The sequence below is a fragment of the Falco punctatus genome, assembly GCF_963210335.1.
Source record: "Falco punctatus genome assembly, chromosome: 5".
Lineage (NCBI taxonomy): Eukaryota > Metazoa > Chordata > Aves > Falconiformes > Falconidae > Falco > Falco punctatus.
The window spans coordinates 79,915,882-79,935,394 of record NC_137584.1 but is presented as its reverse complement, the minus strand read 5'-3'; the positions used below and the strand labels follow the sequence as shown (position 1 = coordinate 79,935,394).

The 19,513-nt window shown below is 36.6% G+C and overlaps 1 protein-coding gene across 4 annotated transcripts in view; it reads right to left on the bottom strand.

Moving 5' to 3' along the window:
• Nucleotides 1–4,956: 4,956 nt before the first annotated feature.
• The window catches only part of TTC13 (tetratricopeptide repeat domain 13), a gene marked incomplete at its 5' end in the record, with an annotated part of 42,330 nt that continues 27,773 nt past the window's right edge, over nt 4,957–19,513 (bottom strand). For 3 of the 4 annotated variants that reach the window (XM_080389274.1, XM_080389275.1, XM_080389276.1), the window contains 8 exons: nt 4,957–5,107; nt 7,854–7,933; nt 9,912–9,990; nt 11,144–11,223; nt 11,936–12,071; nt 13,430–13,539; nt 15,853–15,937; nt 17,420–17,503. In XM_080389274.1, coding sequence (XP_080245400.1) covers nt 4,984–5,107; nt 7,854–7,933; nt 9,912–9,990; nt 11,144–11,223; nt 11,936–12,071; nt 13,430–13,539; nt 15,853–15,937; nt 17,420–17,503 — 778 coding nt within the window. In that variant the 3' untranslated portion in view covers nt 4,957–4,983. The remainder of the gene's footprint in view (nt 5,108–7,853; nt 7,934–9,911; nt 9,991–11,143; nt 11,224–11,935; nt 12,072–13,429; nt 13,540–15,852; nt 15,938–17,419; nt 17,504–19,513) is intronic. The other variant, XM_080389273.1, reaches the window with a different exon arrangement.

Sequence of the window (19,513 nt, the reverse complement as noted above, 5' to 3'; positions counted from 1 at the left end):
TGGGAGAAGGGGTGGTGGTGGTCAGAAAGTAGTTGGTGAAGAATAATTGTAGCACAGCACCAACATCTTCAAAGAATGTTTCCCTGCTGAACTGCTCCAGCTTTCTGAAATTATTGTTGCCAGTATTATGAACAGCTTGTGTCGAGTAGGGCTCTGTTTAACCTTAACTCTTCCATTTTTCTGACTAATGTACTTACAGGGAGATCCCAGAGACCTTCGGTCCAGCATCCTGCTCATTCTACTGGCCCTTCTCCATGCTTGGTGCTGTCTGAAGTCACCTTTAGGGACCACGGGTGGCCAGAGTTGTCCACTGGAACTCCCCAACACACCACTACTGCAGAGGACAGCCCATCAGTGCTGTCTAACATCTTTAAAAAATTCTTGACTAAGAATCTCTTTCCTGGCATATGCAAGGGTTTCTATATGCCTTTTCTACTAATAACATTTGCAACCTGTATTACTCAAACTTGGAACTCAGTATCTGGGGGAGTTACAAAATACTTGGGATGAAATTGTATTCAGTAAGAACATTTTGGGTACTTTCAGATGTTGAGTTCTCCGTTACTTGCTATTCTGTGCCTCATATTAACACATGCCAAACCTTCCATAGCCTGCAAATTTCACTGGCAAACTACACAACTAACCTTAGCTTGCCTGGAAACTCACCACCTTGTTTCTCACTTTCAGATAGCTCCTTGTTCACTGTACAGTCTCTTTTCCTGTATCAAGTCCTAACAGGTGTGTGGTACCTCAGCAAATGCTTTAACAAACTCCCAAGAGACCCCCAAAGTTTCCTGGTGGGGGAGGAAAGCATAGTTCCTTTCCACAAAACCAAAGCAAGCTTATCCAAAGACAGGGAAAGATATTAGAAGATTTATCAGAGATCAAAGCTTTAGAAGATTTATCTGAGATTAAACCTATTTGCCTTTTGTCCTAGGTTGCTGCATGAAAATTTTTATTATCTTCAAAATATATTACAGTCGCACAAATATTGAGGTTCAGATGAATGGGTTTTCATTGCTTAGCCTAATTTTTTCCCCTCGTCCTTCTTTCTTTAATAGTACACTTAACAGATAAATGGTTGGGGCTGCAATATGCTAATGTTCCCATTTAAAAGTTCAAATGGTATTGCTAAGACCAGCTGTCTAAGATAACACAGAGGAGTATAGAAAATGATAGATTTCTCCACATATCTGGTTCTTAGGAGACAATTACAGTTCTCCAAGTCATCACATACCAGCCCAGTTATATAATCCTGTTTGTTTTGTTAAACTTGTTTGAGAGCGTTTGACTTGAGCTCGCTTTCTTTCTTAGTCATCTCTATCACGCCCAGAGAAACAAGCCTTTGAAACACGTATACACATACACACACACTCATAGAGGTGTAATCCATGTCACACCTACCCTCCTTGACCTCCCATTAATATCACCTTTTGTCTGTCAGCACGGGGCTGGGTATGAAGTCAGTCAGAGGAATAAGAGAAAAGAGGGGAAGGAAACCTGGACAGCTGTACATGGTCTACCTGTCCAGGGAATTTTCTTCTTCCCCACCACCCCTTTTCCACTACCTCTGGTCTAACCCCTGAAATAAGAAACCTTTTATTTTATGGTTCTATGAACTGACTGGTCAGTGCCAACAGAGTTCCCCTTTGACAATGAATAATACAAGATCTATTAAAAAAGCAACTTACAGGCTTAAACAAAAGAGCATACTATTAGAATACAACCGAGGCATAAAGTTAGGCATCTCTTCCTGGCTACCATTCCTTATTAGGTAGGCAGAAAATAACGATTCCTTTCCTCCATAATGAAATCTAACAGAAGTTTCTAAAAATTCTAGAGCTTTAAATAGAAGACACCATAGAAACAAACACTGCTTATTTCTAGCGGGGTAGGGGAAGGTACTCAGGCACAAGAATGGCAGGAAAATACCTTTGTCACAATTGGACAGTAACAATTCTTTCAATGAAAACTCCAGCCTCCTTAATCCTTACTTGGAAAGAAATGCCTGCTTTCATCCTTTACATAAATCCTGACCATGAAAATTTAAAATGCATGTTCATTAGTACCAGACAGACAGGTGGTCAGATGTGCCTTTATTATGGTTTGGTTAATGAACCTTAGGTCTGCATATGAAATTCTGTTTCTATTGTTGGGTTTTGTTTTTGGTTTTGTTTTTGTTTTTGGTTTGTTGTTTTTTTTTTCTGGTGAGTGTTACTTGCTCAAAATTATACCCATCCCTCCAAATGGTTAGCAACACTACAAAGTGCATTAGTGCTCATTAATAGCTAACAACTTGATTTCAAACAGGTATTTTCTATATATTTCCTTGCATTTTGCACACTCATCTGTTACACATCCCCTGATCAGATACCTATGCCTGAACTTACTTAATAATTTCCCCTGGAAACAAGCAGGAGAAGGGAAAAATAAGCTTTATGAAAAACGAGCTCAGACATGGGCATACCATTTACTTTCTGTTATTTGCAAAAAAAAATGTTTATTTCTATAGTTTGAGATAGCATTAGATCATTCTTCCCTTGGCTGGGATTTGGGTCGCTACTTTTTAATGAAATCTAACCATGTTATCACTGTAGCTCCAATACAGACCAAGAAAACTTTGAAATAGATTCTAGACCTAATCTCAGACATACCAGAATCAGGAGTAAAAAAAAAATAAAAATATCTAAAAAACCCCTCTGCTTCCTGTTCCTTCCCCTGCCTTCATACAGCAGTACTTCTGCTGTGGTTAGTCTTGTAACAGTACCATAAGTTAGCATGGCAAGAAGTTAATACTGTAACAGCACTTTACTCTTAGGGAGGAAGAATTACTACACAGAGTAACATTTGTTTCTGCAATAGATGGTAAAAGATGTTAAGTGGAAGCAAAGGAGATTCTTTCCCTACCCATGTACTCTCAATATGCAATCTTAGAATGCAGGAATTAATAAAAAAAGTTCCCACAGGTATATATGCACCACTGATGTAATTTTAATTGGCAGCACACTTTTGAGGTGCATCTCCTAATTTTCTCCACTTACCACGTTTTGGTTCACAGTGCAGAGAGGTTTCAGAATACAAGTTGTTTCATCCAAAAGACATCCAAACTGGAAGATGCGTTGCTAACATGCACTCCAAATGCAATAAGCAGCCAGTTTCTAAGCTAGACAAGCAGATAAAAGTAAAGCCTCTGAAATACATATCATGTGGGAAGTGAGCTACTCATACTGGGTGGGATGCACTGCTTGCTAATGTAGGCATAGTATGCATCTACTTTCTGGGATTCATTTTCTATCTCTGAAAATCCTTCATACATGTAAACACTCCGGTCTCTAGGTACCCATAGATGTCTTATTCTGCCAGTGATCAAGGTGACAAATAATGAAATCTAACTTTAAATCAACAGGGCTTTTCTTACAATGGATGTCAGTATTCACAGCAGCTTCTAACTTAACCTGTGGCACTCTGCCCTCTCTCCCTCCACCAAACTCGAAACACACAAGATTAGAGAGTCCACTTGGAATACTTGTGTGGAAGAACCAAGAAAAGACCCTCCATTCAATAAATCCAACCTGTTTTCAGTTCCACTGTTAAAGTAGGTCACCTATATCAACATTCTTGATGTCTTGCTGCATTTTTTCTTCCTACATTAAAGAGGGGACTGAGATAGCCCTGTGCTGTAGCCAGAGAACAGCAATCACACTGCTGCTACTGGTACGCTTGCAGTATGCGGGATGTTTTCCCCTCTCCCCTGGGAAATATCTGGCCTAACCATGTAATACAACATATGCTAAAGAATAAGTTATTTACAACTACCCTACAAGGCCCTAACCTCTGGAAAATTGGAAGCAAGCAAAGTAAAGAATAGACTATTTGCATAAACGATGACAGCAACAGAATCACAGTTTAGATCATCAGTATTAAACAAGTTAAAAGCTATATCTAAACCAGAACAGTTTTGTAGATTTTCTGAAATGCTGGATATTAAGGCAGGAAAAAAAACATTGATCAAAACCACTGAAGAAACCAGAGATCTGCCTCACCGTTGCTTGCTGTTTCTGAAATCACTTAACCTAATAAAGAGTACTAAAGTCACTGAGCTCAAGCTGAAATGAGTGTAATTCAGTCAGAACTCACCAGAAATACCACCATCACTATTACAATCAGAAATTGGTTCATGGTGCTATCCGCGTTGTTTGAACTGAATTAGCCCTGCCCTGCAGGAAGCCTGCCTTCCCAGAACGCTGCCAGGCCCTCCCAACAAAAACAACTCAAGGAGCTAGCTTGCCCAATATACTGTCATTGATGTCTCTGCCAGCCACCACCACCAATGGGTACTTGGAAAGGGAGACTGATGTAGAGTTGCTGTGTTTCTGGCATTTACTCACCAAGAGCCTAACTCCAAAGATGTCATATGTTTGTTTGGTTTTGTTCCCAAACAATATTTTCCTGAAACCCATTCTTTTTAAGCTGACATCTGTTCCTCACTGGATTGCATTACATGAAACGCTTGTGCATTTACCAATTACTCACACATGTACAGTTCATGAAGTTTCCCATGCAGAAGACAAGCTTTGAAAAAAAAAAAAAAAAAACAAACCCAAAACCAAAACACCCCACAAATAGGAAGTAGTCTAATGGTATTCCGAATGCAGATTAAAAAAAATAAAAAGAGAAAAGTAAATAAATTTTCACCTGCAGTATGTTCAGATCATAACTGTGATCAAGTTTCTTAGTGCTCTTCAGTGTGGCCCCTGAACAACTGTATTTCCTGTTAAGAGTATGTTTCAATACAAGAAATCAGCTGTTCTGTTTCTTTTTTCCTTTTTACCATTATTGGTCACAGACAGACTCTTTTTATTCTGGTGATAACTAGTCAAGTAAGTTTACTCTATTAAAAACCAAAACAAAACCGTTCTGATCATAATTTCCCCTTCAAAATAATTTACGAAGCAGTACCTCTTGGCCTTTTATTTGTATAAATTATACAACAACTATAGTTTTTTTTAAACAATGAGACGAGTCTGTATTTAGTACTTCAATCATCGTTCTCAGGGTTGGAAATGTCTCCGATACTGATGGCAGGCTCTTGTAAGAAGGTGAAATACTGAAAGAGAAGGAAAAAAAAAAAGTTACTTATCTTTTTCTGAGCTTTATGATTTACCTGGAAGTTAACACATTAGCTTATACTTCTCTTCATCCTCTTCTCCAACAAATCTGGGACCTGAAGTCAAGAATCTGTTGCCCACAACCAGCTCTTGCTCCTCTGACTCCTCACTCGCTATACAGAACAAAGATTATGACTACATAAAAGAGCCTTTGGAAGTGGCAGAAGTTAAAGCAAAATTTTATTGCTTTAAGTCTTCAAGTTTTACTTGCCTTACCCGCTATTATTCTTCTAACATAGACAAATTAGCCACTCAGGTTCATTACCTTCATAATATTACTTCAGGTCCTTTGTGCTGTAGTTCTACAGATATTTTTCTCAGCATCATGCAAAGCCAACTTCAGCAATTTTCACGACTCTCATTCTTGCCCATTATACATCTCTCATTTGAGACAGCAATACTATTGGTGGGACTATGCTACAAAATGGTCTCAGTTAGAAATAAATTTTGGTTTTAACAAGCTTATTTTAAACACAAATCACTTCCCTGATCTGGTTTGCTATGGATTCCCATAAATTTCAACAGTACAACTGAGAGGGTCAGAAACGCATCGGTAGGGTTCAAATGGCTTAAGCTGACTTTGCTCTCAAGAGAGCAGTTCCCCTTTGGTAAAGTTATGTCTTAAGGAAAAAAAAAGAAGAAAAAAAAAAAAGAAAAAAAAGAGACACATGAACAGAGGACTAAGAAAGAAACTGAATATATAAATTGGGAGATTTACAGTAAAAAAAATGTGGGAACCATAAATATTTTGTATTTCCAAGACAACCAAGTCACAACATTTGCGCAGACTACTTTTAATAAAAACCACAACTTGCTACACTGTAGTTTAAAAATCTTATTCCTTAATAAATTAATTTGACTGCATTTACATGTAGATTTTTAGCCTAAGCCCAACAAAGGTGCCCATGAGTCTTCTTAATAGCCTTCTTCATTCAGGAAGGTTTTTATATCTAGTGAAACTTACCAGGGTGAGAACCACCGACAGGGAAGTTAAGCAAGGCTAAGCAGTATGAGATATTCGGCACTAACAGCAGCTGCAGAGTTCCTCAGGCTTTCAGAATAACTCGGGTTGGACCAGACCTCAGGAAGTCTGTGATCCAACATCTTGCTCAAAGCAAGGTCAACTGCCAAGTCAGACCAGGGTGTCAGGGTTTTATCCTGTCAGGTCTTGAAAATCTCCAGGGATGAAAAATGCACAGCCTTTCCAGGCAGCCTGCCCTGCTGCTTGACTACCCTCTGGGTGAAAAGATTATGTTCAGTCTGAACCTCCTTTCAGCTCATGCATGTTGCCTTTTGTCCTCCCACCAAGCACTGCCCAGCTCCATTTTCTTAATACTCACAGGTACTGTGAAGCTGCTGTTAGGTCAAAGCCTTTTCTTCAAGCTGAACAAGCCCGATTAACTCCTGATAAGGCACGTGGCTCCAGCCCTCTGACTATCTTGGTGGCTCCCTACTGAATTTGCTCCATTTTATCATAGTCTTTAACGCAGCTGCCCCCAAACTGGGTACAGTATTCTACGTGTGTCTGAAGGGCTGAGCACGCCCTAAATCTGATTATCCAAACCAGCTTTTTACCCATCTAGCTGTCCATTCATCCAGACCATAATGTGCTATCTTGGTATGAGAGTATTGTGGGTGTCCCTGCTGAAGTAACTAAGCAACATCCATTGCTCTCTTACCCACAAATGAGTCATTTTATCACAGAAAGCGATCATATTGGGTCTCACAACATTTAGTAAATCCATATTGACTGTCCCCAGTCACCTTCATATACCCTGAAATGCTTTCCTAGAGGACCCACTTGATGACTTTCCTAGGGACCAAAGCAAGGCTGACCAGCCTATAGGTTTTTTATCCTGGGTTGTCCTTCTGGCTTTCTGGAAGACGGATACCAGATTTCCTGTCTTGCAGTCACCAAGGATGTCCCCTGCTGTGCACCACCTTTCACAGATTACAGGTGGCCTTGCAGAGGATATCGGCCAGATCTCTCAGCACCCTTCAAGTGTTTTGACCCCAAACTAAAGGATACTGAAACTGATTTTTTCTGGCCTGATTTTTAGATTTTGTATGGGGAATAACTGCTAAGGGACAAATGAAATGCACCAGATTTGTAATATTGACAAGGAATCAGTATGTTCAGTATTCAAAAATCAATTAATATGAAAAACAAAGTTTTAAAGCATTGTACAATAGTTATACTAAGTAACATAATTCTGTATATTCATAACTGCCATCTGCTTTGAAAATACTTATTCTCCAAATTAAAATAGCACTAGAGGATAAGTAAGTGACTTTTGATATATAGTTTGAAGAGATCCATGAGCATGGGAAAAAGTTAAAATTTTCCCTCATTCAATCACCAAATTTACTAATGATAAAAAAACAACAACAAAAAGGCAAATCTGACCGCCAGACAAAGAAAGTATTAACCCAAATAGTTTATCAGAGGATAACACTCACATTACTGAATATCTAGTCTACTAACCACTCCGTTAGACTAGAAATATATTACTGTGTGTGTAAACTCAAATCTTTTCTTATCAATTCCTGAACTGTTAAAAAATTCACTGAATCATTTAATAAACTTGTAATTTCCGAGTACCTTTTTTAGTATAAGTTTACATTTTACATATAAAGTCTTTCATATTTTATTTTCCCATCCCCCACCTGAACAGAAAGACTTACCTTTTTAGATTCATCCAGCTCCTTGCTATCTTGCTAAAAGCTTCAGACCCTGGTGCTGTCATTGCTTCAAAATCAACCAGCTGAAAACACAACAAAATAAAGGTCTTAAGTTCTCTCATTTCAGGAAGTTAATCCTCAAATATTCTTAACATATAAATTAAACTTTCAAAATATAACCTTCCTTTTGTGAGAAAATCCAGATTTTTTTTTCTTTTTTAACAAGGTGTTTGTACTAATGAGTTAGTGCCAGAAAATATTGACTGTCTTCAACCTTTTATGACAATGTTCAAATAAAAGGGGGATATTTCTCATTTCTACATACGGAATTCTGCAAAATACTGTATCACGTGAGTGGTAGATTTATATTGAACTTTCCAGGCATTCTGTATTACTTCTTTCCACAGTGGGTTTTCAGACAAGTTTGACTACATATAGCCAAGAAATGTGTGCAACTTCGTATCTACAGCTGAAAATAAGTTTTCAGCAAAACAATGTTTTTCAGTTAAAAACCTTAGTTCACTAGTACTGAAACATTTAAGCTGACACATTTGTAGTTCAGTGAACTTTGCCTGAATGCAAGGAGGGGTTCTGAGAGCATGCTACCTACATTCTTGTAAGACAGGAGTAAGCTTACTAACTAGTCTGTGCCCAGACTACTTTGTCCCTCATCACCAGTTTGAGAGTCAGCATGCATGCCAGGCACTAAAAGTCTCTGTGTGTTTGCACACTCCACCACAACCAACACCAGAATCTACACTGGCCATGGCTACCGACTAACCTGCCAGGCCATAACAGGACTCTTGACTACTGGGCATCTTTGTCTTCAGAGCAGTCAGATAATACATGCTGTCATAAGCTTGGGACCAGACAGAAATACCCTTCTAAGAAATCTGGCAAGAAAAACAATTTCCCAGTTTCATTCAACTGGGGAAAACTATTTCTTCCAGCTGGTGAAAACTGTTCTAAAAAAACAAACAAAAAAAAAAACCCACAAAACTTTTGTTCCAATTCAGGCACTCTGTTTCAGAAAAAAACCTCAAATGTAAAAATGTTCACAAAGCTGCCTGTAGTCAGAAATCTGCGTTTTAATAATGCTGAAACTCTGCTTGCCTGCATAAAATCAGACAAAATGTACTATCCTAGTAAGTCCTAAGAAGATCCATGAGAAAACCCACCTAAGTCTTTTACCTTAGCTTGAACTCCCACAGAATGGTGAAGATACCAGCTTAACGGCATACTGAAAAGGCATCTTTCTTGCTACTAAGCAAGTGCAGTTTGTTCTTAAAAGCTAGTAGCTCATTGTACTGAAAGGACAAACTTCGTTGTTTTCAGAGATTTCTAGAACAAAGGGAAAGCTGCTCTTTCTTCCGTTATCCACACAGGGTATTTTCTTCAACAACTTCGATTCTCACTGGCATTTCACTGATTCTTTTGACGATATGTTAAATAGACAGAGGTGCTCTCACTCCTTTCATACGGAAAAGGTAACAGCTAACAGACCAATAGTTGAATACCCTCTATTGAGCAAGGTGGTATAATATTCAGATGTAGTCACTCAAAACTAGGACTTATTTTAAATTTAGCAGAATACAGAGGGGAAGGAAAAAATCAAGAAGAGTTGCTAATACATTTCTATTTACCAAGCCCTAAATGCTCTGAGGGACATTGACAGCAAAGAGAGAAAATTTCTGCTGTGTGCCAGAAGAGTCATTAATTCTGCCCAAGTATTCTCAGTATTTGAGAACCCTTCTCAAAGCGGAAGAAAGCAGCTGGGCACACTAGAAATGCTTTGGTTACAAATATGTAATTACTGTGGGACACAAACTGCTACAATTTGACTAACCAGAATTATCCCACATACTATATCTAAATCTCACTTACTGTCATAACAGCAATGAAATTTTCAAACCTCCCTCTGGCTGCAAGACACCATAGTATGCAGCTAATCCATCTCCAGTTAACAAGTGTGGAACTTCTGTTCATTCTTACAGCTCCTTCCTCACGTTTACAAGTGCTACCTCCTCCACCAAGGCTGAACCAGCGTATTTTGATACTTGCCTTTCCTTTAGGGATTTTTCCTGATACTTCCTTCCCACTTGCCATTAGTGCTCCCATGATCACTGAATAAGCTATCACACTAAAAAAAAACCATCAAAACCAAAGTAGTACAGTAAAAGTTTTTCAACAGTGCCATTTTAGACTACAAAACAAATACAGTGCTGTTTCATAGAAGGCTAGTAAAAATTACTGTGCTAGTTACTATTTTAGAAATTTAAACAAGCATGAAACACTTAAAAAGTGAAATCACTGTTACTTTGCAACACCACTGGAATGAAGTTATGATCCTATGGAGTTTAACTACTGAAAAGCATTGTTTCTACAGTAGTCAGAACCATAATTTCAGACTTAGGAGTTCTTAAGACTCCATAGAGCTAAAAACCAAAGCAAACTCCTGTTCCCAATGAGCTTAGCTGTATCCCAGAGAAGCTGATGAACTCTACTGCAACAGAGCTAGAGGCACTGTAAAGCTGGTCAGTTATTTAACTTTTTCTTTATTTAACTTAAATTTCTAAAAATTGTGAAATTCAAGACAGAATTTCTGTTAATTTTTACATTCTGTAAGATAAAGGCAAAATCTGATTATAAAAAAGTCTCAGGATTTCTTTAAATTTTGTTTTCTACTGAACTATGTTTAATAATAAGATCAAAGATCTTAAGTACTTTGTGGAACAGGGATTCATAATAGTCTTAGATGTATCCAGGTTTGAATTAAACTAGAATTTCAGTTAAGGAGATCTGTGACATGCGGGGCTATTCTAGGGTTTCATCTGGTGACCCTAACAGTTGCAAAAAATTACCAAAATAGTTTTATTAAAATATACTAAAATATAAGTTATCTCAAAGTAAACTTTATCTTAAATATATGCTTCAGTAAAGCTTCTTGAGTGAGATTACAGTGGTGTAACATAATACAGATTAGGAGCCAAATCACTGCAATTTTAAAATGACACTCTTCAATCTGTGAGCTGAAGTCTATAAACACAGACTACTCAAGGTTTTCAATATACATGCAGCTCCAAATAGTTATCATCAGCAACTACAAACTAGCTTTTAAAACAGTACTAAGTCAGTACCCATCATCACAGCAGCACAAGATGAGCGACTGTGCAGGACAAACAGCTCAACCCAGAGCTTTTTTAATATTAAAAAAATATCCTAAGATACTCCAACATATTGACATTTTACAGCATGCATCCAAGATAACAGACATGATCAAGACAATCACTAACCTAGATCCTCTCGAAAGTGGCATTAAATTATAGAAGTAATAAACTAATGACAGGATCAAATTGCAAACAGCATCTACTTCCTAAAAGGAAAAAAAATAATTAAATAGCCAGGTAATACACTACAAAGAAACACATATTGGAAAGTGTTACGGTACTGTGATAATTTTTTTAAAAGAACCATTTCAAATGTGAAAAAAGTCAACTTGAGAACTTGAAGTCTGATTAATAGAAGTTTAAGCAAATTATTTTGTTACATCTTTAAAATGTAGGTGAAACAGTTCACCCACACTGTGTTAAAGGGTGAAGAACGGAAAGCACAAGCTCAAACGCAGTCAGATTCTCATTGCAATGCAGATCAACAATGTCTTGATCAAAACCTTCACAATTCTAGTGCTTCTCATGAATTCTTGTTACTTCTGATCTTGTATGTAGCCACCATGAGCCAAATCCTAAGCAGTACTTTGTAAGGATGATGAAACAGTGAATATAGACCCATGAGAAAAATAAAGAAAATAAGAGGAGAGAGAAAAAAATAAGAATACACTGCAATATTGAGACCTTGTCTGCACTCTCCCTATAACTGCAGCAAAGCACAGCAAATCTTAAAAGTAACAGGATTATGGCAACTTCCTATGGTATTTGTCATAAACGTGTTTAAGTAAACAGTCAGTTTTATTACTCTGTTTTATTATCTCTGTCAAAAAATATGAACCAGTGACTGTTATACGGAAGGTATAAAAACATAATATAATTTTATCGAGGAATCCATAATTTCTATTAAAACAGCCTTACCCCCAGCTCTGCAGACAGAATTAGAATTTTTCCTTTAGCTGTTAGATCCTTATATAGCGCATCTATTTCTGCATGATACAGCTGTGTTCTCTCTTCTGTTGTCTGGGTTTCTACTGAAAATAGTATGTTCCCCACTCTATGAAGTGGGTGAAACAAAAAATGAGGTAAGACATTGCTGAACAGAACTTGATGCATAACCTAATATGCAGGGTAAGTTACAGAGGTACAGATGTTAAATATCACATCATAACCTTTTTCCTATCATTTTTCCTCAAGCAGGAGATTATGTGCATTGCCCCCCTTTTAATAAAAAAGAAACACCTAAAAAAACCTCATTGAATTAAAAACATTGTCATGTTGTAAGTTTGTCTGAAAGAATACATAAACATTGCTGTTTAATCACAGATGAAGTATTTCTATTGAAGAATACCTGACAAGCATTAGTGTTTCACTTAAAGCATAGTAAAAAATTAAGAAATATGGAATTTTAAAAGATTTTCATGGGCTTAAGATTTTTGTACTGAGTGTAAAGTGTAGTTTTGTTAACTTTTAGACTACCAAAATTGAACTGTTTTGGTATAAAAGCATAGCTACAAATTATGGATCAAAACAGACTGGCTGATACAGAACAAAATTAGACTGTCTTACCAAGACCAAAATATTTTCCCCAAAATAGTGAGGCCATATATTTAATGCCATCTCACTGTATATAGCCATATGATTCAGAACCTAAGATTGAAACCCAAGAGATATGTTAACATTTTAGAAGATAAGTTTGGCTTCCATGTCACTCATTGGAAGCACACAAGTTTTGGGAAGAATTCCAATGCATAGAATTTTAAATCCCATAAGTCCAAGTTTTTAGTTAGTAGTAGGACAGCACTTCAGAGCTTCAGATTAATGCTCATTCTTCAGGAAGACAAGGAGCCAGTATCCATAAAGTGAGAAATTTACTATCACACCCAAAGAGTGGCCCAAAGCCTCCTGTTTGTATCCTCATACATTCAGGTACTATCTAAATTGATATTTGCAGATAGGTCTGCAAACATTTCAAAAAATAAAAAAGGCTAACAATACAAATAGAAGGAAGTCTCTTCCATTCTTAGATCACATAAATTTCCATTCCATTTAGGATTTTTTCAGTCATCAGAGCAGATAAGAGTCTCACAACAAGAAATGTATTTTGATATGGATAAAGACAGAGATTTTCCCACTTCAGGCACTTAATCATATAAGCTGAGTAACAAGGTCTCTCCTCACTTTTGTGCTATATATTAGAGAATCATCTCAACTGGGCCTACTCCATCAATATTATCCATATTCCCTCTTTGTTAGGGAATGCAACAAAAATCAGAAGTTCTCAAATGAACCAGTTTTTCAGTTATTTACAAAACCCACTTTATGCAAGTAGAAATGGCATTTGAGAAGATTAGCTGCTAATACTTCATCATTAGTTAATGTACTTGAACGCCTGAAAATAGCAAACATACTTACTTATCTCCTGTTATTGTGATTGTGAAGCCATCATATTCTTTCCCTTGATCCTTAAGGCTGGGGACTTTTGTGTTCACGGTAAACCCATCTCTTGTTTTACTGTTAAACTGCTTTCAAAAGAAAAGAAGGTAACATTGGTGTGAACAGAGACAGACTGCCTGCCTAGCTATTGTTTTGAAACACCTAAAAATACATGGAGCAAAAATGAAAAAGGGCAAAATGAGGGAAAAGAACAAAATGTTACTGTCAACTACATTATTTCATTTATTCTCTATTTCATACTGAAAAGAAATCAGATATCGAAGGAGGCATATTGACATTCAACTTTATAACCATATAGGGAATATAAAGTGGCATTGTTTATGAAAAGCAATTGTACATTTGAGCTGTACAGATTTCTTCCCAAACTGCATGTTGATAGCAACCTTTTGGTGTAACAATGTAAATGCAAAAGCAGGGATTAGAGAGCCTGTTTTATGTTTACACTAAGCAGCCACATTAGTCTAAGTATGGATTCCAGAATAGAGCTCACAGCAACAATTTCTTGACTGTGATCCAGTTTCAGTTAAAGTTCATCATCATCAGAAGGAAAAATATCGCAAAGTTTAAGAATTTTACAAAGCTACATTATCTAAGTGTACTACTGTAGCCAAAGAGTTGTATAAGCCAGGTATTGAAGTAAAGCCAAGAGCCCAGCTTTTGATATTCAACATTCACCAGCTACACCAATAGCCAAACTACATCAGTATTAGCAGACTTTCATTTTATACAGGCACTATTAACGACTATTATGCAATAGGATTGAATGAATTACTCAGGCTACTATTTATTTTAAGATAGAACTTGTGATCCAGGATGTTTTCTTCAAAGAGAATCTGCATTTATTTTAAAGAAACAAATTTAAAAGCCTCTAACGAAAGACAGCATTCCACTTTGATACAATTTGGAATGGGATGCAGGAGATTCAAACCAGAGGAAAACTTAGAGGTTATGACAACTAGGAAGAATATTTGCTGCTAATTGAGACATTTATTTTGAAGTGTCATGTATAGTCTGCTGTTTATATATTTTCATCATCCTCTTGAAGTAACCTATATTTTTAACTCCACTAATAACATTTTTATGGTCTACAATTCCACAATAGCCATATCAGGTGATCTACAGGGACCTATTTGCACATTTGTCTGTCTGTAGAGAACACTTCATTGTCTATCCACTCCAACACCTACTACCTGTTCATCACAAGTTTTTGTTTAGCCTCAGTTAGCATCAACTTGGCTTTATCTTTCAAGGACAAGGACAATACAGGAATACAAGAAGGACCTCCAAAATTATGGTACGTCTTGGAAGACACTTATGTTAGTAATATATATTAAAAAATATATAGAAAAATTTAGTGCTTGAGCCACGTAGCTTCTGTAAAGGTATCTGTAGTGCACAAGTGAGCACTACTACTGCAAACAAATCCAAACCCAGTCTATCAGTAGTAGCAGCAATAAATCTCCAGAGAGCTCTGTTCTATGGCAATCTGTCAGCTTTGCTTAGATACAAAATTGCAATGTGGACACACCCGATAAGAAAGCAATGCCTTTGTCTTTATTTAGAACGACTTTCTTCCCATTTTTGTTGTAGTTAAATAAAATCCTGTCCAATCCTTAAAAAAACAAACAAACAAACAAAAACCAACAAACAAAACCCACTTTGTAACACTGTTTCCCCAAATGCAAACACACACTGCTCATCCTAGATGAATTTGGGGAACTCAGGGGAGAGAGGCAAGAACTTTACTTAAACTTAGCTCAAGCCTTATGACTTAAGTTGAGATAAGAGTATAAATAACTTTGCACATCATATATCCAAGGTTTTTCTGAAGACCACCACCCAGCAGGTTTCCCCATTCCTGACATTCTTCCAAAGCACCAAAACAAACCAAGATTTCATTTCAGATTAGCTATTGTTCACTAAGGGCAATTACTTCCCCCTGCCAGCCCTACTATGTAGTGATCTGCACCAACGAAGCTAAGGTAAAAAGAGCTTCCATGTTCCTATTCTCCGACACACACCTTCAATTTTCTCCTTCGTACTGTACAGACATACCGTGAGCCCATTATGGTGGATCTGACCACAAACCCTCCCCGCTGATAAAGCTGGCTTCAAAGAATTACATTCAGTGTTCTGTTTTCCCATCATTTCTTTACCAATCCACAGCTAGGCAAAGCCTTGTCAATATACATCACATATCAAAGGGAAAGTCATACCCTAACACATGCAGATTTGAAATAACACGAGTTATTTAAAAAAACCTAGTGTTTGCAGTTATTCATTTTAAACTTAACCACAATGGTTATATTCTGAGGAACTGGGTAGCTCCCAGAATAAATTTTGTTATTTTCATCATATTTTAAAGTTTTTCTTTAATTTACCTTCATTATGGGAAGAAGATCTTCTACTTTATGTACCTTTTCCAAAGCTTCTCGAACCTCTAATAGTCCTTTTGGATTATTAGCACTGGAAAAAAATTAAATATGGAATCACAATGGTTGAACACATAGCATTTCTGGAAATCCATCTAGCTTTAACCTAATTAGCCATAGCACAGTAAGTTATTGAAAGTTATTTAATTATTTCTTTTCTGAAAATTAGTTTCTTTGTACTTGGCCACATGCTCTCTTGCTCTTCAAAAAGTAATTTCCTCCTATTTTATCTCAGCTTTTTTTTTTTTTTTGGCTTCAAACTTCAGCTTCAGGTTTATTTTAGTCATTTGCTGTTGGCCACTGCAAAGCATTAAACTGTTTGCATGAGTGCATGTGAGCAAGGGGTTGCTGATGAGGAAAGACAGAAGATGACTAGTGTTAATGTTAGAAATAGTCTTCTCAAAATACATGCATCTGTGTAGCCTCAAAGGTATGTAAATACTACAGATGCAGGCACAGATGGTCCATGAAGAAACCTATTGAACTAGTGCTGTAATACTTTTTTTTAATTACTGTACACCTAGATTTTAAGAACAGAATTCTTTTCAAAAAAAATCACAACACAAATTGCTCTGGCTTAAGATCAAATGCTGCTGGCTCACTCCAAACAAACTTTCTCCCAACAGAAGAGGACAGACTTCCCAGTTACTACAGAACTTACACATATCAAGCAACTATCATAAATTTTCTAAAACTTAAATGTTTTCAACTGTTATAAGGATTTTTTGCACTTTCATTTTTTTATATTTAAGTAGCATAATGAGATTGAAAAACAGAACTCAATATTTAATAAAATTTACCAGGCCAAAGAAAAATGAGAGGGTTTAAACCTAAAAGTTTCTTCATTTTTAATGTTATCAGAACACCGTTGCCACAAATGATCCACAGGTGGGGAAGACATTTTACTCATAAAAATCTGATCACAGTTTGAAATAGAAGCCAACATCAATTTTCAGCTTGAGTCACATTCCTTCATTCAATATTCTACAACTGTCTTCTGTTCCTGGACAAAGTCTACCAACCCATCTATGTAACAGGTAGTAAAGATTCTCTGCTCCTTTAAAACTACTTGTCAAACACCAGTTTCAATTAAAATTACCTTCCATATATTCTTTTCTCTTTTCTCCTCACTCCTACTATTTAATAAATTAACCTCAATATTCACAGAAATTGTACTCCATTCTACCAGGAGGAAACAAAATCTTTAATAAAACGCATTTTTAGAAAGAATTGAGACACACTCATGCCAAAACTGTGGCTACAAATTCAACGCTGTTAATAGTTTCTAGGTATACTGTAATTCACAATGTTTTTTCCTATTAGTTAAGTTTCTTTACATAGCAATAGACAAGATTTGCATTTCTAGTAGGAAATAAGACAATTATAGATACTAAGAAAACTAGAAGTTACTAAAATTAAGAAAATAGCCCTCAGATTTTCTGAAATGAGTATTATGTAATTTTCAGATCAATATTATCAGGGGAGTGAAGCAGGGAGAAAAATACCAGTAATTTACCCATGATAAACAAGGATCCTATCTTTAATAAAATGAAGAATTTTCTCAAAATATTCCAGGTACCGCATGTTAATGACTTGTCCCCTACAAAGAAAAGGAAAGGTTTTTTTCAGGTCTTGTTTTTCAACCCAACATTCCAGGGCTAAGACACAAATATTACTTACTCATTAATATTTGAACGAGTTTTATTCACAGATGCTTTGTAAATTAAAGGAATGAACGAGAAGTTTGAAGTGATGAATTGCCCATCCCCCATTTTTAATATAGCTTCTGCAGTGAAGTTGCAAACGCTCAGTGCTGTTGTTCTCTGATAAACTACTTTCATACATATTTCCCCATTTTCAGTGTGCCCATGTCCAGTAAGTCTTATCTAAATTATAATTATCAATTTGTACAAAAATGTAATCTTTCTTAGTTATCTGCACTTGTAGATATTGCAGAACTAGGACAATTCTCAATCTGCACATTGGTTTACTTTGAGAACAGACTCTCTTCAGTTTACCAGTTTTTTGCCAATACACATGCTGATCTGTTCTGACAGTCTACATACATTTTTCTTTATTCACTTATGTCCCTCTATTAAAGCAATTTTCCTTTGACTCCTAACAATTACAAGTAGTAACTGTTCAACAAAAACATCAAAAAGATGTTGTTTTTTTCCCTTGGATTACTATGGGAAAAAAAATAGTAAAAACTTGAAACAGTAGAAACCTGCTAGGATTATAACCACTCTGAGAGCAAAAATTACATACCATTATTGCTTTTGTAGGAGTCCTTCCTCTTCTCCCAGTCTACAAAACAAGATTTTATAAAGCAAATGTTATCGCTCTCTGACAAAGCAAAACCACTGTCAATCACAGGAAGGTGTGTACACCTAGCTTAATTCCACTCTGCATGATCTTTGCAGCTTAAGTCCCTGTCTAATGTCTCACTCTACAGTCTCACACTTCAGTAAGCCTAGTCTCAGAACAATGCCAGAATCAGTCTTTAAAAACTGAACAGAATTAGAACACATACACATATCTGCACATAGGAAAGGGAGGTAGGGAAGCGGAAGGATGAAGACAAATGTATATACATAATTTGCCCTTGTTGTACGTCCCATCATTTTCCATCTGTTTTAAAAAAAATATCTGTACAACAGGCAGAAGCGTGTCAGTATAAGAAACTGGATTTTCCTTTAGTGGCATCGTGGAAAATACATCAAAACGTGACCTAGCATTCTGTAAGGACATCCAGAAGCAGCAGTACCAAGGAAAGACTTTTGGTGGGTGGTCATAAGTGATTTGTGCTTATTCCCACTCTTTCTCCTTGTTTAATAAACACTACCACCAAGAATTCAAAAGTAGCAGTATTCCAGAGAGCGTCTTCATTTTTTTACATAAGAATATTGAGTATGTTATTAATGTTTAGCTGATCCCAAATCCTTGTTTTGCCTATGAAAATAACTTAAGCTTTCAAAAACATTTTCTCTACTTTAAATGAAACTTGGTAGCTTCGATCATTTAAGCCAGAAAGGAGATAAGCCAAAGTTGCACTTGTCTATAGACCCACGAAAAGTAGTGACAGACGATACACTTGCACCTTGAGAATATTAAGATCTGGAAGCCCACAAAACACTGCGAAGTGCAAGATGTTTCTAATACACCTTTAACAAGAGATCCCCAAACTGACTCAAAACAAGAAAAGGTTTTGTTTTCTGAGACTCTCCAAACATCTTGCCTCTCTGGAAAAGAATCTTTGATCCAGTAGTCACCAAATGCTAGTGTCTCCGTGCAAAGATTCATTTGACAGGAATCACTGAACAATAATGGACTTTAAATGCAAAGAATTCTGAGTAAAGAAAAAGGTTAACAGATATCTAATTCAAGTATTTTTGCACACAGAAATTACTGGTGTACAATTTAGATCAAACAAAACCTAGAGACAGCTTGAGCTCAGCATGACAAGATCTGTTACAAATACTAGAAGAAACTCAATTGCTGTTGTTACACTTCTTATTTGACTGAACAGCTTATTTGTATATTTAATGACCATGAAGGCTGCCATTTGTCAGCCTAAATAATCTACTGTTACACCTGGTTTTCAGGTAGC